General features: G+C 42.7%; 2 protein-coding genes across 4 annotated transcripts; both read right to left on the bottom strand.

Moving 5' to 3' along the window:
• Positions 1 to 2,272: 2,272 nt before the first annotated feature.
• Positions 2,273 to 8,034, bottom strand: noxo1a (NADPH oxidase organizer 1a). The gene is made up of 8 exons (XM_089018102.1): positions 7,876 to 8,034; positions 7,704 to 7,784; positions 7,456 to 7,519; positions 7,196 to 7,379; positions 6,130 to 6,320; positions 4,485 to 4,598; positions 4,265 to 4,382; positions 2,273 to 3,373 (listed from the first exon to the last, which is right to left on the bottom strand). The coding sequence occupies exons 1-8, from the start codon at positions 7,939 to 7,941 to the stop codon at positions 2,524 to 2,526; spliced, it is 1,668 nt and encodes a 555-aa protein (XP_088874228.1). The 5' UTR covers positions 7,942 to 8,034; the 3' UTR covers positions 2,273 to 2,523.
• Positions 8,035 to 10,272: 2,238 nt separating this feature from the next.
• On the bottom strand, positions 10,273 to 15,806 carry gid4 (GID complex subunit 4 homolog). Of its 3 annotated transcripts, XM_089018103.1 has the most exons (8): positions 15,432 to 15,806; positions 14,489 to 14,548; positions 13,824 to 13,931; positions 13,638 to 13,739; positions 13,415 to 13,545; positions 12,202 to 12,247; positions 12,008 to 12,094; positions 10,273 to 11,308 (listed from the first exon to the last, which is right to left on the bottom strand). In XM_089018103.1, the coding sequence occupies exons 1-8, from the start codon at positions 15,654 to 15,656 to the stop codon at positions 11,255 to 11,257; spliced, it is 813 nt and encodes a 270-aa protein (XP_088874229.1). In that variant the 5' UTR covers positions 15,657 to 15,806; the 3' UTR covers positions 10,273 to 11,254. The 3 variants fall into 3 exon arrangements, with proteins under 3 accessions (XP_088874229.1, XP_088874230.1, XP_088874231.1); XM_089018105.1 differs by lacking the exon at positions 10,273 to 11,308 and having other exon boundaries at positions 12,070 to 12,094; positions 12,197 to 12,247; positions 15,432 to 15,802; XM_089018104.1 differs by lacking the exons at positions 12,008 to 12,094; positions 12,202 to 12,247 and having other exon boundaries at positions 15,432 to 15,795.
• Positions 15,807 to 16,912: the final 1,106 nt, after the last annotated feature.

Below are 16,912 nucleotides of genomic sequence, written 5' to 3'. Positions count from 1 at the left end.
TAAATCCAGCACGGGGCCAATTATACTTTAGGTACAGGTGAACACATTTGACTTTTGTGCATCAGATGGTTGATTGAGCAAGAATGTTTTCTAAACAGTTCCAGGAAAAGTCATGTCATAATAGGACCTGTTGTCGTGTAGCACTTCACATATCTGACATTTGTATGGCAGGCGTGGAATTGGGGTGAAAAAGTTCTCAACACAATGCTAGAAGAAAAATAATGCCGACAGCAATTGTGTGGTGGTTCACATCGCTGAGCTTTGTGAATCTTGTGTGGGATCCAGTGAAAAGACCATGCTGTCGTTGGCATAGGATTGAGTCTAAAACTTCACCGCACATCATGATGGAAAACTTAACGTTATCATGATAGTGGGACCAGTGATAGTGTAGTGATTCATATATCTAACCCTTATGTAGCTGATATCAGATGAGGTACCAAGTTCACAGTGAAATCTAAGGAAAAATCACCTGACAATGGAGCCATTGTTTGTCTAGTGGTTCACATTTCTTACCTTTGTAAACCGTAAGTGGAATTAGATGTAAAGGTTTCACATCGCAATGTCAGGAAGTGTACTGTAATCGGTTCACATCGTGCAGTTGGTGTGCGATTGTGCAAAAGGGTTTACGAGTCAACTTTAGAGACTATCATAGAATAGGGAAGCCATTTTGGGTCATGTGTCATCGAGCTGACATTCAGACTGCTGCCAAGGTGAAAGATTCACAAACAAATGTCAAGGAAATGTTGTTAGTATTGGTAGTGTAATGGTTCATATGGATGACGTATGTGGAGCTGCTGTGAGATATGTTCCCACAATGAAAGGACATACAGTGGGCCCTCGGTTTACGAACACCTTGCCTTACGAATTTTTCAGTTTACAAACGTTAAATTAATGAAAATTAAACCTTGGCATACGCACTACTTTTCGGGATACACACGGAACGCCACCCCACCACGGCTGGTGGAGGAATTTTCGGCGGAAGAACACCAAACCACACGACCGAACAGCGCCCAGCCGGCCTTCCTTTCCACACCCCCTTTCTCTGAGTGCACACGTCGTTCGTTTTCAAGGATTTATCACAGATATTTTTGCTGTTATGGGACCCAAAAAGACCCCACCATAGGCTCGTGTTCAGCTGAAGAATACACAAAACAAAATTACAGTCGAGGAGAAGAAGGAGATCATTGAGAAACACGAACGAGGTGTGCGTTTGTCTGACTTCACGGCCCAGTAGCAATATGCTAAGTCTACCATTGCTACCATCCTTCGCAACAAATAAGCTATTAAAGGTGCGTGTGTTGCTAAAGGTGTTTCCGTGCTGTCAAAGCAATGGTCTCGGTCAATAGAAGAGGTTGAAAAACTTCTGTTAATTTGGATTAACGAAAATCAGATAGCCGGCGACAGCGTGAATATAGAAATTATATCAGAGAAAGCACAACAAATTCACTCTAATATCGTCATGCGGCAACCAGGAAGTTCGCCCTTTATTGATGATTTTAAAGCTTGCCACGGATGATTCGAGAACTTTAAGCGCCGTACAGAGATTCATTACTCGTCATGGTGAGACAGCCAGTTCTGACAGTAAAGCTGCCAAAGCCTACAAGGGATCATTCGTCGAAATGGTGAAAGAAGAAGGCGACGTTCCTCAGCAAGTATTTAATGCAGATGAGACAGGCCTTTTTTGGAAAAAGATGCCTAACCGGACTTTCATAACACAGGAAGAGAAGTCTGAACCCCATTCCATCAAGCCATCAACGACCATCACAAAGGTAAATAAAACGACTTTATTATATAGTAAAGTGTATTTCTTTAATTACGGTCCTTATGGAATGTGACTCCTTCCAAACAGCAATTTCCTCCGACCTGCCACCCCATTCCATCAAGCCATCAACGACCATCACAAAGGTAAATAAAACGACTTTATTATACAGTGCAGTGTATTTCTTTCATTACAAGAGCACATTTATTATACATACAATAAGGTATATTGTCGTTTTAAGGCTTATTTAGTTGGAAATTATATTTTATGGAGACCTGGGAATGGATTATTCTCATTTTAATGGTTTCCTATGAAATACAATTTTTGGGATACACACTTTTCGCCTTACACACTGTCTGGGAACCAATTAAGTGCGTAAGCCAAGGTCCCGCTGTACTGTAGCTTTACCAAAACTGGAATGCGGACACGTTCCGAATCGGTTTGTCCCTGTGGTACGCCATCGGTGTCTTTGTACAAGTCATATTATGCCACGGCACATTTTGATCACCATGCTTTTATTTGACTCAAAGCAAACTAACCACAACACACAGAGTCGATTTCGAACATTATGCTTGGGTACATGTATGAATGATATGGAAAATATACATTGTTCACTAGCTACGGCGGTGGTAGCAATCTTTCTAGTATAAACACACTATATACATTATTAGTATTTTTGGGGGGACAAGTCAACCTGTTGGTGGGACTTTGAACATATCCTGTCGCATTGTAATTGTCTGATCTCAATCGTCCGATGTGGGCTTCTACCGTGTTTGTATGGGAGTCGGCGTCGGGCTGGCAGATCTGTTTGCGTTCTTGCGGGTGATGGTTGTGCAACGGCTAAGAATCTCCTTTGACTGTGGCCTGGGTGGCACCTTGGGCGCTGAAACGCTCTTGAAGATGTTTGGGTCGGAGACTGCGGGTGTCATTCTTCCACCCGTTGCGCTTTCCGGACTCAGCATGTTCCTGGTTGGTGGTGGAGGGGTGCGGCTGTGGCGCAGGCGGTAGTCGTCGGTGCTCATGCTCAGGGAGTTATTCATGCTGGCCGAAGACAAGCTAAATTCGTCGCTGCTGAAGTCGCTGTCACTTGTGAACTCTGTCTCGCTGTCCCCGTTCAGGCTGAAAGGAATATCGCTGTCCGAGTCGTTCTTCACCATGATGATCGGCGTCGGGACGTAACTTGCATTGGGAGGTGGGGAGTATCCTGGATTGGGCGATGAGGCACGTTTTAGATTCGGCTGTGAGGCGTGTCCCGGGATGGGCGGTCCCGGGATTGGCGACGAGGCACGTTTTGGAGGTGGCATAGGTCGCGGTTTGGGAAGTGACATAGGGGGCGGCTTGGAGCCGGGCACAGTGGATGCGGGTTTGTTTAGGTCCTCGGCGGATCGAGACAACTGCTTGCTCAGGGGTGGGAGGAGACTGGGCGAGGTGGGCTTGGCAGTGTTCATTTCCTGGAGGTTGTTTTGAGAGCGGGTAACTGACTGCGGTTGCATTCCCAAGTTGGTGGGGGACAGAAGGATGGGACTGCTCTGGCCGTGGTGCCCTCCTCCCACGTGGCCATAACTTGGGGCTTTCAGGTACATGCTGGGGATGTAGCCAGCCTTGCCTTGGTATCTGTGGAAAGCCAAACAATTAGTTAAAATCTTGAAGGATCCAATAAAGTCCCTCCAAATGTCAGAAATAACCATTCAGGGTGCAGGTGTCTTCCCAAGTCATCAAATTCAAATGCGTGGTGTCTAAAAGCAGTGCCGTCGCAATTACCAGCCAGTTTAGCTCTTGTCTCGTTGAAGGTAGAATCAAATTTCACCAATAGACCTGGCGTTTGAAAGCAATTTTCTGACCCAAAGGCATCAGTGTCTAAGTCAAGGCCTGGGGACCAGATCTGGCCCACCACGTCATTTGACATAGCCTGCGGTCGCAAATCTTGTGTGCCATCTTTAATGATCCTTGCTAAAATTAGTACCAAAAAAAATATAAAATTGCCATGGGAGAATCAATAACGTTCAGAGATTTTGCATCATTCCAACTCCAAAATGGCCCGTGACAAAAAAATGAGTTTGACACCCTTGCTGCCCAAGTAATGGCAATGCTGCCCATGGCCAGTGGGATAGGGGTGCGTTTCCAAGTCCTAAAAGTCTTGTGTCAGGTGTAATCCCAATGTCAGTTTTGGGCCCCTTGTTTACTTGGTATTTAACTCGGAGATGAATATCTGCACTTTGTCAGTGCCATGAAGTGTAACTAAGTTACAGGTAGCATGATCACGCAAAACACTAATCGTATCATGTTCTAACCCTAACATCCCAGTAATCGAATAAAGAAAGGGGCATCTTATAAGGACCAAAACAGACCCCAAAGTGTAAAAGTCAAAGTATTTTCTCTTTGAATGAAGTGTGTCCGCCTATCATATCAATGGTTCTGAGAGCATTCCAATCACTGTGCTGTTCATTCATACAAATTATGAAAATGTTGATATTCTCAATTGGAGAGGCTGAACATTTTGGATACCTGATGAGCCACCAGCCGTTTTCCGACTTCTGCAGGACCTCCACCGAGGCACCGAAGCTCACTGTTATTTCATCGTCTTTGGTGGATTTGTAGCTCTTGGTCACAGTGTAAAACAATCCTAATGGAAGACAGAGAGCCAATCAAACTAAGTGATGTATTCGACACACTTGAGAAAAGAGCTAAATGTCTCCAAAGGTTGGCGGTGGTTATCTCAGTTTACCTCTTTCGGGAAGTCCATCAATATTGTCTTCTTCCGGTTCGTCGTCCGTCCTTTCCAGATATGGAGCAGGAAACCAGGCCAAGGACTTGTCGTCATTTTCTACAAGCCACCAGCCTGAAAGCAGCCACGGAGGAAAACATCACAACTGACCGCTATTCTTCGATGACAAGGTTTCTTCAGCCGTCATCTGTACTTCTTTGAAGGTGTCGGACGTTTCGCTTCTTATCCAAGAAACTTCATCAGCAAACTAAAGTCTTACTGGTAGTTTCGTCCATATACATATATATATACATATATACATATATACATATATATATATATCCCTACTGTTCAACCGTGGCGGTGCCGGCCTCTGCTATGATAGGTCCATGCTCTCATGTTGGGGGGAGCAGAGGACTAATCCCTGCGGCTCCACTGATCGCTTCTATTTTCTATTGTCCTGACTAATGACTGGCCTGATTGCCCAATGTGCCCTGGTATCACCTCATCATCATGACTAATCCTATGTTGCCTAAGCAGTCTATTGTACGAACGATCCAAATTGAACCTCACCCCACCATTACGGCTAAGGGAAGGATTTTTCTGTTTTATGAAAATGAAAATATAGCTTCTTTTACTCCCCTTTCAAACCATCTATGTTCTTTCGCTAAGATTTTAACCTCATTGTCGTCAAATGAGTGGTTGCTAGCTTTTAGGTGCAAATGTACTGCCGATTGAGGCGCACTTGTATTATCCCTGCGATGTTGATAAAGTCTTTTTTTGAGAATTTGTTGAGTCTCCCCAATGTACTGCTCTTTATCTACAATTTTCATTCTTACAATGTATTGAATAAACTACATTACTTTGTTTTTCATTTGGCAGCCTATCTTTGGGATGCACTAATTTTTGCCTTAAAGTGTTTATCGGTTTGAAATGAGTATGAATTTTGTGTTGCCAAAGGACTCTTTGTAATTTTTCAGTAACTCCTGGAATGTAAGGTACTGCTACTCCTTTACTTTTTGTATCTTCAGAATTGTTGGTTTCATTCCCTCTTCTTCTTCTTCTTTTCCTTTCGGCTTTTCCCCTCAGGGGTCGCCACAGCGAATCAATGTCCTCCATCTATCCCGGTTTTGTGCATCCTCTTCTCTCACACCAGCTACCTTCATGTCCTCTTTGACCACATCCATAAACCTCCTCTTCGGTCTCCTGCCTGGCAGTTCAAGGCTCAGCATCCTTCTCCCGATATAGTCACTCTCTCTCCTCTGGACATGTCCAAACCATCTCAGTCTGGCCTCTCTGACTTTCTCTCCAAAGCCTCTAATATGAGTTGTCCCTCTAATGTACTCATTCCTGATCCTATCCAACCTGGTCACTCCCAAAGAAAACCTCAACATCTTCAGCCCTGTTGTGTTGTGTTTTGTGTTGGTTTCATTCCCTATTCTTTCCTTTTGACATTTGTTAAAAGACCACTGAGGGTAACCACAGTTTGTGAGTGCTCTCCTGATATGTTTTGACTCCTTTTCTCTACCTTTGACCCTTCAAAGAAGTACAGATGGCGGCTGAAGAAACCTTTTCATCGATGGACCACTCCTGTACGACTGAGAGCTTACACAGACTGACCGCTATTCTGTTTCGGGTACAAAGTGGACAAAGCTGCTTTGCTCACCTGCTTTGTCCTTGATGAGCACGTCGACTTTTTCATTCAAGGCCACTTTGAACGGCTTGTTCTTGGTGTCTTTAGTCTCGTAGGGGGCCACGCACCTGTAAGTCTCTGTGCTGAAGGGCTGGGTCACATTACCACCCTGGCTGTAAATTTGTTCTTGTTGGGCTTGGGCTTCGGGGGGCATGATTATGACACTGAAAGGGGAAAAGGCATTGTGGATGTAAATACGGTTCAGAACCAGGTTCAAACACATGACTAGTAATGATAGTAGTGAATGCTTGTTTGTCAATATGCGCCCTGGGATTGGCTGTTACCCAGTTGTGTATGATCCCCGCCTTTTGGTTCATAGTCAACTGGCATTGAAAAAATATGGACTGCAGTAAACGCCTCGGGCAAAGTTGCGCTAAACTTGTCAACTAAGGCGTGTACGCTTGCCTATAATTATGTACCGTGTCACTTGACATACTTGGCGCTCCAGCGAGCACATGGAATTTTGTCAAGTGCGTGAAATTGAGTGTTTTTAGTTGCGCTGGTAGGGGGAATTGAAAATGCTGGGATTTTGAATTTGAGTAATCGTGTTTATTATTTTTAGGAGGAAATAATACAATGTATTAAATTTGTGATTCAGTGAAAATGTATTGCCGTTTTATAGATTAAAAATGCATTGTTTAGGCAATGTCTTTATTTATTTATGTATTTTTAGGTATTTTTTTATGTGTATTTTGTCTCAACAAATTTGTCAGCGCGTGCATCTCTTGACAAAAAGACACTTTGTACGTTTTTTTTTATAGTTTAACTGCAAAGTGTTTTGTTGACGCTTAGATTTTAAAGCGGAACAAGTCGATTTGGCTCAATTTGATGCACATGCTTCTATTCAAGTAAAGCATGAAAACAATACCGTACCTGGACGTTTAACCTCGATAGAATTTACTAGCAATCATTTTGCCTTTCTGGTTGGTTAGCTCAAAACCTCAAGCAATAAAAATGTTTCAGAACTTCATTTGACTCGGCATTGTGTGTGTGTTTTTTTTTTTTTTTTTTTTTTTTTTTGTGCGACAAACAAACGTACCCGTTCTTGGAGTACTCTGGCTGCAGTTCTTCATTTTTAGGGTGAAGAAACTGGATGAGGTGCACTGACTGGTTGACCTGCGGATCGCAGCCCAGCAATTCATTACAGTACCTCTGCAAAGGCTTAAGATAATTCAAGGACTTAGAGGAGCCGTTCTTCTGCCCTGTTTTGGCTTTCTTTGTGACTGGAAGCACACATGATACTCAGATCAGACTATTACTTACCAACACTGAGGTTGAGTGAAGAAGATGATTGAATACCTTTAAATTTAGGCACAATTCTCTCCGATTTCTTTATGCCAGGGAACGCTTTCTTGATCTGTTTCTGTTTAAACGAGACAACGTGGCACATTTATGTATTTTATTTATTTATTCGTTTATTGTTTCATTTAAAAGTGCCTTTCAAAACTCAAGGACACTCAGCATTCACTCAGCCCGGAAGTAACACACACATTTAGCAACGAAAGCACGAAACGCGATGACATCGTGAAAGAGTGTTTTCCACGTACGTGCATTTTTTTGAAGTCCTCAACGGTCCTGTAGATAACAATCTCTTCCTCATCTGACCAAAGTACCGTGGTGATGTACATCTAAATAAAGAAACCGTTGCATGTTACAACTTGTTTCCGAAAGACTCACAGTCAGGCAATTCTCTGAGAGGAAAAAAAACAGGTGTCTTACTTTTTTCTTGTCCTTCTCCATCAATCCGGTTAAACGGATGCTGATGGGGTACCTTTGCGATGACATGACTTAGCCAAAGTCTGACTCCAAACCGGACCGTCAAAATTAGATCGCGTGCACTTGTGCTTCGCGCTTGGCAATGCAACGTGTGGTACACTGCAGGTGCACGGTGCATTTATACACGAACCACCTGCAAAAAAAGGTGTGGCTGCTGACACCACAGCAACATTTGTCTCTCACGGGAAAGTCCGACATTTGTTTCAACGTCGCATCACGTCACAAAAAAAGCAATTCATAAAAGCAGATCGAGATGCCGGAACTTTGAACCTGCACAATTCGATTGCATAAAATACGTTTAAAAAAACTGATTATACTACCACAATAAAAAAAGAAAAGTATCCTATGATGATGCACTTACACAATTTCTCAATTGATCTTGAAGGAAATTTGCAAATTTCTCCACTGTGAGACTAATAAAGGCATATCCAATCCAATCCAATCCAATGCAGTGTTTTCCAAAATGCGTAAGAGTGCAGCTAGAAGTACATTTGTTCCTTTTGGAGTAAGTGTCAAAGTCAAGGCCCGGGGGTCCAAATCTGGCCCGCCACATCATTTTATTCGGCCTGTAAAAGCAAATGAAGGATGTCAAATGCCACAATGCTTGCTAATGTCCGAACATATATTTAAAATTGCAAATTTCCCCATTGTGGGACTATGAAAGGCTTACTGATTCTGAATTTTCCCACATAAACCACTACAACAGTCTTCATTTTTCACTTCAAATTTGAAAACTAGTTATTCATTTATTTGTTGTGCGTTCTGTATGTAATATGTGGAGGAGATGAAACATTCCAATGCAAGGGTGTAAAAATATTTTTTTGCCACGGTTTCCTCTTCTGGGGCCATGACGAATTTGGGGAAGCCAACTACAGTATAAAGGCAGCTAAATTTCAGTGGGTGAAAAAAACAAAAAGAAAACAGGCCCAACACACGTCATGGGCAAAAGTCCACTACCTCATCAAGACAAACGTTCATTTCAAAGCGTTACATAATATACCAAACTGATTAGAATAAGGTTCCACAAATTACGGCTCTTTGGTAATTGCGGAGATATTTGCGGTTTACGCAACAAACGTGGTGTGTCAGAAAACCAGACAGGAGTATCGCCACACCTTCTAAGAGCGAAAGAAAGGTGCATGGTGAATTGAGCATAAATGGGAGAATATGACAATCGTTTAAAGGACAACCGACGTCTCCGGACAAGTTGTGTCCATAATTTGTAAAATGGCTTCAAATGACTTCTACTGAGTGTATTTTACAAAGATTCCACCGCATATAGCAATATTTTAAGTTTTCAAGACTCGCGCTGAATATTCAAGAAGTCTTGTTTTTGAGTTGGTGACGAGTCCATACGTGACGTCATGAAAGGACCGCCCCCTGACCGTAAAAAAAGACGCATTGTAGCAGTCCTTCCATCACGTCAATGTATTTTGCTGTACTTGTTTGGTCTGAAAACCTCGTGTTGCACCCAAAAGCTGCCAGAAGAGGGCGTCCAAGCTCCATGGAAGGAATTTATCAGCCTGTGGAAACGGGCTGATTCATTCGGTCGGTTATCGGTTGTCCTTTAAACCAGGGGTCTCAAACTCGCGGCCTGCGGGCCAACTGCGGCCCCCGAAATATTTTGCAGCCCGCCTTGACATGAAAGATTAATGTTAGTGCGGCCCGCATGATTGATATGAATGAAACTTGTGTGGAGCTGAACAAACCATGGAACAAACCACCATTTTGGAGCTCCAGAGGGAATTTAATCACAGATTTGCAGACTTCAAGACGCACAAAGCCACATTTCAAATTTTTGCCGACCCATTCTCTTTTGATGTGAAAGATGCCCCTCCTGTGTTCCAAATGGAGCTCTGTGACCTACAGTTCCACTCTGCACTCAAAGCCAAGTTCTCTTTCCAAACAGCAATTCCCTCTGACCTCCAACGCCATCAATGACCATCACAAAGGTAAATAAAGTGACTTTATTATACAGTGCAGTGTATTTCTTTCATTACAATAGCACATTTATTATACGTTGAAAAGGCAAGTTGAAAATTATATTTAATGGAAACCTGAGAACAGATTATTCTCATTTCCATGGTTTCCTATGGGAAAGTTTTTTGGGATACACACTTTTCGCCTTACACTGTCTGGGAACCAATTAAGTTCGTAATCCAAGATCTCGCTGTAGTAAAATATATGAATTCCAGTAAGTAGTTCCTGAACGCAACACGAGCAACTATTCGCTTGCGTAGGACTGAGCGTTACATAATGTACCTGTGCAACTGTTGAAGATGTAAAGTGCGTTGGTGACCACTAGTGGACATAGTGGTGTAAGTCAGATATACAGTAATGTGAAAAAAAGTGACACAACCTCAAATTGTTTATTGTATACATTTTTACCCATGTTTGGTTCAGACAAATCCAACAACTTTTCAGTGTGTGAGCAATCCCCCGAAGTTCCAAATTGTGTGCATTTTGCCATAAGTACCACTCAAAACAGATCCCTACCTCCCCCAAATTCTGACAATATTGAGAGGTACAGTGTTAGTACATTTGGAGTACAATTTTAAATCTTTTTTTTAAGTGAGAACGTTTATTACATACACCCCCTCCAATGTCGTCACAAAGTACCTTTCCCAGTTAAGCCACAAAATCTGTACCACTTGTTTTTTTTTTTAAAAAAGGTAACACAAACTGAATTAAAATGGCCTTATTTGCCAACAACTTTCTTGCCGCAAAGAAAAATGTAACCTGCAATGTGACGTAAAATGACTGAATTTCATTAAAAAAAAAGTCATAAAAAGGCTTCATACTGTAAACTGCCTTCTCTGTGGTTAATTTAAAAAATATTTTTTTCCAAATATTTCTTGCATCCTGACAAGATGGAAACGGATTCTCAATTATTGCCCCATGATGGTTGGTGGTCTTCATTTAAAATAAATGTGTTACTGCACTAAATGAATTTATTTAGATTTGCCTGAAAACCATTTTGTCATAGCATCGATGCTTCCTTCAAATTCAAAAGGCAATATCGTCTTTCTTAGTAGCACGTGTAAAACAATAAACAAATAATAAGCCATTTTACAAATGAAAGGTGGACATCAGCAGGTCTTGCGGCCACCGTGACACCCGTCCATCATATCCTTTGGCCCTTCGCTCGTTCACAGGAGTCAGGGAGCGCCTTGCAGCGTGCGAGATACCGAGGGGGATCCAGGCTCCCTTCTGGGCAGCCAGCGGCTCTCTTCGCCATCATTATTTCTTTCTTTCTTTATTTTTTGCACCCCATTTGAAGACCAGGGCGGCGTGAGCTGGGCCCCTCTTTCTTCAGCGGAATTCATAGATTGGAATACTGTGCTCTCGGATGTGGCTCAGGTTGAGTGACTGATACCTGGAATGGGGAAGGTTGAAGAAAGAGAGGTTTAAAAACATTCTTTGATTTGCCCTTAACTGTCAACAATTTCTAAATTGTGGGGGTGGGGGGAACGACAGACCACCTGATAGAGAATAGACAGAATAGACGTTATCATATTTAAAAGTTTCATGCAGTTATATGCTTAGTTGGCCGAACACAAGGCCCACAATGGAAGTACATAACATCTGGGGTCAATCTGAGGTGAACAGACAGCCTATTAAACTGTAATCCTCAAGTAGGCGATCTGGCCTTGGCGGAAGGGAGACTTTCTAACACTCTTGCTTTAGAAGATATAATTAGCCACGTTACAAATCTATCCGTTCATGGAAAGACAACCCATTAAAATTGGTACTTTCTGTTGTTTTAAGGATGTGTGTCTGTGATTGTACCATGGGACATCCAGGGGCGTGGTATTCGAAACAAGAAGGCTGCGTTTTATTAATGTTCACTTAAAGGACAACCGACATCACTTTTTTTGTTTCCTAACTGACATCAGAAAAATGTTTTATAGCATCTAAAATACCCAAAACACGCAGTCTGATATTTTTAGTCAAAATGCAAAACACCAATAAAAATGACTTAAAGTGTCTAAAAACTACTTCAAATTGAACCCGGAAGTGGCCAGTTTCAGAAGGTCCCGCCCCTTGTTCGTGGTGTAACGCTAAGACGTCTTGCCTTGCTGGAGAATCCAAACAATGGCTTCAGATTCGGAGAAGATGCTTTCTTGTTACACATCCAGTTATGAATATGATTCAAATAATTCTGAAGAGGAAAGCATACATGTTTGCAATCGATTAAAGAATTAATTCCAGTTATTTTGATGCATCTGGAGAGAAATGTAGTGACAAACTCTTTAGTACTCACAGTACCCAAAAAAGGCAGAAAATGGCGACAAAGCTCCGTGGAAATTGTCTCCTGGGAAGTTATGTCAGCGAATATCAAATAGAAGTCTTGGTGCAACATACAAGGATTCACCATCGCGTGATTTATGTTTTCCTTCTAATTTTGCCATTAACACTGATCAACACGAAGTTTTCAGACCAAACAAAGTACCGCAAAATGCATTGAGGTGATGACAGGACTGCTGCAATGTGTCCTATGTCGGTCAGGGGCGTTCCTTCCGTGACGTAACGTGAGGACTCGTCACCAACTCGAAAACAAGACTTCCGGAATATTCAGCGCGAGTCTTAAAACGTAAAATATAGCTATATGCGGTGGAATCTTTGTAAAATGCGCTCAGTAGAAGTCATTTGAAGCCATTTTACAAATTATGGATTTGTCCGGGGGGCGTCGGTTGTCCTTTAAATTTGCATTAACTCTTAATAAATAGCTTGGCAGAAGGCTGCAGAGGCTGGGCGTTGGTCTAAGAAGCGCACACGAAGTGGCATCATGAAAACTGCGCCCCCCCCCGCCGGCAGTAAAAGACAATCTTCCTGTGTTCGAGCCTTTCTTCACAGTGTCCGAGCAAACACTGACAGAAACATTCAATTTTGTGCCCTGCGATTGGCTGGCAACTGGTTCACAGTGTGTCCGCCTACTGCCCAAAGACAGCTGGGATAGGGTCCAGCATGACACCGCGACCGTTGCGAGGATAGGAGCATCCGAAAATTGATTTGTGGATGGGTGGATGAAGATGTGATAAGAACTCAGTTGCCAGGGTTCTAAATATTGGACATTGCTTAAAGGACAACCGACGTCTCCGGACAAGTTGTGTCCATAATTTGTAAAATGGCTTCAAATGACTTCTATTGAGCGTATTTTACAAAGATTCCACCGCATATAGCTATATTTTACGTTTTAAGACTCGCGCTGAATATTCAGGAAGTCCTGTTTTTGAGTTGGTGACGAGTCCGTACGTGACGTCACTAAAGGACCGCCCCTGACCGTAAAAAAGACGCATTGTAGCGGTCCTTCCATCACGTCAATGTATTTTGCTGTACTTGTTTGGTCTGGGGACCTCATGTTGCACCCAAAAGCCGCCAGAAGGCCAGAAGAGGGCGTCCAAGCGCCATATAAGGAATTCTTCAGCCTGTGGAAACGGAGGTGAAACGAAAGAAAAATAAACCTCGCGTTATGACTGACCATTCCGAGCTCCTGTGATAGTAGTAACCCTCAATAGTCGCTGTGGACTTCTGGAAGCAGATGTAGTAAAAACCGGCAAAGGATGCACCACTGATGTCCTTGATGGTGTGATCGGGCACCAAGAACTGCTCCTTTAAGTGCGGAAAACAACAAAGACAGACTCACAGTGCAAAGTTCACAACTGGAGGAAAATAAACACAAATAAATACAACTTTGAACTGACTTTCCATCTCATGAAGACGTAATCGCTGCGTTCCAGTGCGTCATAGTCAAAATCGTCAGAGTTGAAGCTTTTGGCGACTTTATAAAAAGCCTGAAATTTGCCCTGCAAAAAAAGAAAAAGCCATTCAAACAAGCTGCGATAAAACAATGCAGTTCTTGCTGGAGGTCATAAGCCATGAAGACTTACCCAATGTTTCCTATCCACGTCCTCGTCAGCATCCCACTTCCTGGTTAAAAAGGGCCTCTTTCGACTTATGATTTCACCAGCAAAGAACGTTGTGAGCGTCGGATACTCCTGGTTGCACACATTTGAAGAAATTGTCAAGGCAAAGGGTGGGTGTATCACGTGTGTGTCTGAGCTAAGTTTATTATTGTTCATGAAAGCTTAAAAAAGAAAAAAAATCATAACAGAAATAAAAAATACCCGCAAAAAAAGAACTAATCATTAAACTACATTTTACTTACAAAAACTTTAGAAAAAAATGTGCTTTGATTGTCTTTGTCAATTGAGTAAATAGATTTGAAATGCGTACAGCATCAGATTGGAGAAATGGGAGCAACCACAAGTTCCCTTTGCAGTCGTAAACACACCACATCAAATTCGATCCGCAACCTGACCTGCTGACATGTTTCCGTGGCATTGTGATTCACCCTTGAACATTCTGCTCCCATTTACAACCTCGCGCTGTCACAGTATTACACAATGAAATGGAGGCACACTTGTCTCAGACATTCTGGTCAGCACCGCAGTGCAGACCTCAAAAAAAAAAAAAAGCTCTACAGACTTCAGTGATTCCCCAAAGATAACGACAACTCCCCGTGATCTCAAGCCCAACGTTCCCACTCACTTGCCTCAGTCAGGCCGCTGATCTTCAGATATCCACACAAATAGGAATCCTCGGGAGTTACATGCTACAAAACAAAATATTTTTTTTTGTCAAATCTCGCACGAGAAATGTAAAAACACACTCCGAAGCAAAGTCAAGCAGCATTCTATTTTTTCTTTTTTACTATGATCCTCAACTGCAGGGAAAAAAATTCTAGATCTGCTAAAATGTTCAGTATAACTATATCGTATACCGAAAATATGAGATATTTCCTGCTTCGATTTTGTGATTTGAACATTAACGTTTTGAAAATATATGTTTTTGATTTTTTTCGCGCATCATTCAAAAACCAGAACATTACTGTATACTACACTCGCAGTGCAGACAATGCACACATGTACATCATTCACGGTTTGCTCCATACCATATCGTTTATCGTTGTTTTCTGAAGTTAAGAGCAAATGTTTGATAGCAGAAAAATAATCGTTATTGAAGGGAGATTTGGAAAGTTGAACTCATACGGGCTTTTTAAAATATCGAATATCTGTAATAAAATCTCAATCCTGCATTCATTTGTGACATTTGCTTTTTTTCCTTCACACCTAGTCTTTTCCCACCTCCATAAGTGTATAAATCGTGCAAATGAAATAAACCAGTCAATATTGTCGATGAATTCGTTAATCTCCGATGTGTCGATGAATTCAGCGCTTGTTGCCGCTCTTTTGCAGAGTTTATTTAAATGCAAAGTTGCAAGGACAAATACTAAACTTTGGAGATATATTTCATAATTGACATTTCAAATGTCACACTCGCGTCCAACTGTTCGACAAAGTAGGTCAGAGTGTGGTTGTATTGAATGTCAGCGTCGACGTGCCAAGTAAACTACCTTACATCGTTGCTCAAGCTAAAAATAATGCCACTCCACACAAACACAAATGATCACAATAAAAAGTGAAGGTGGCATTTACCTGCAAAACAACATCCACGCCGTAGGCGCTCCCTTTGCTCTTCTGGTAGCCTCGAAACTGGGAGCCGCTGTACAGCACCGACGTGGCCACGCCGGGCTGTTGCCCATTGATTGGGGCGGGAGGCATAAGCGAGCCCGGTGTTGGACAGGCCGCGTCGGAGGCAAGGTAACATTCGGCTGGGACGGGCATGACGAGTGGTACCGTCTCACCGTCGACGACCGTCATGAACTCGCGAAATTGGAAAGCGCACGAACGACGCCCCTGAGATTGGAAAGTTTGGACAATTTATTTTGACCGGCGACCTCAGCAGGTCTCTGACTGGCTGGTTCAGCTTCCATACAGCGGATTGGTCAACATCTGAATGCTGTGCGGGCTTTTTATTGGGTTCTGTACTACCGCCAGACACTCGGGACACGTAGTCTTCTTTTCGGCTCGCCACAGCGAATTTGTGTCCCCCATCCAACTTTTTTTGCTACTTGTAGTAATTCGACGATATTATGAAAAAATAAAAAACATAGTGGAAAAGACCAGACTGAAGATGCACAAATTAAATAGAGCGGGGGTGAAATAGCTAAAATAACATGTTTTTAACAGTTTCTATCTACACATCCCTTTTAAGATGTCTAATTTACTATGATAATTTGAAATCGTACAACAAGATTCAAACTTTATGTTTTTATGTCTATGGTGGCCATTTTGATGACAATGTTTTTTTTATATCTCTTTGGTGGCCATTTTGATGACAATGTTTTTTCTGTTTCTTTTTTAACAAAGTTTGGTTGCTTTTTTGAATGTTGCTGTGCCGATGACCATTTTGTGTTCTGTAGCCTTTTACTGAGCATCTATCCATCCATCCATTTTTCGTATCGCTTAGTCCTCATTAGAGTCGCGGGGGGTGCTGGAGCCTATCACAGCTGTCGTCGGGCACGAGGCGGGGGATACCCTGAATTGGTTGCCAGCCATCCCAATTACAGGGCACACAAAGACGTACACATTCACTCTCACACTCACACCTCGGGACAATTTGGAGTGGTCAATCTCCCTGCCGTGCATGTTTTTGGAGTGTGGGAGGAAACTGGAGGACCCGGAGAAAACCCACGCGGGTCCGGGGAGAACACGCAAGCTCCACACCGGGACGCGAACCGACGATCTCTGCACTGTGAAGCCAGTATGCTCACCACTCGACTACCGCCTTTTACTGAGTATCTTCATCTTTATTCATAGAGTTGCTTGTTCTGTAGCCACAAGGGGACGTAAGCCAGTGTCTTCTCGTGCCGGTCCCAAGTCCGGATAAATACAGAGGGTTGTGTGAGAAAGGGCATCCCACGTAAAAGCTTGGCCAAAACAAACATGTGAATCAAACCTCTGAAGATGGAGGACACTGATTCACTTTGGCGACCCCTTGAAGGGAAAAGCCGAAAGGAAAAGAAGTAATTCAACAATATCTGCCCTCCCTCCTTCCCCAAAAAAGGACTGACGAC

The sequence above is a fragment of the Hippocampus bargibanti genome, linkage group LG17 (genome assembly GCF_051943395.1).
Source record: "Hippocampus bargibanti isolate YZ-2025 linkage group LG17, ASM5194339v1, whole genome shotgun sequence".
Taxonomy (NCBI): domain Eukaryota; kingdom Metazoa; phylum Chordata; class Actinopteri; order Syngnathiformes; family Syngnathidae; genus Hippocampus; species Hippocampus bargibanti.
Note: the sequence above shows the minus strand (reverse complement) of the source record. Positions and strands in the feature narration are given on the sequence as shown.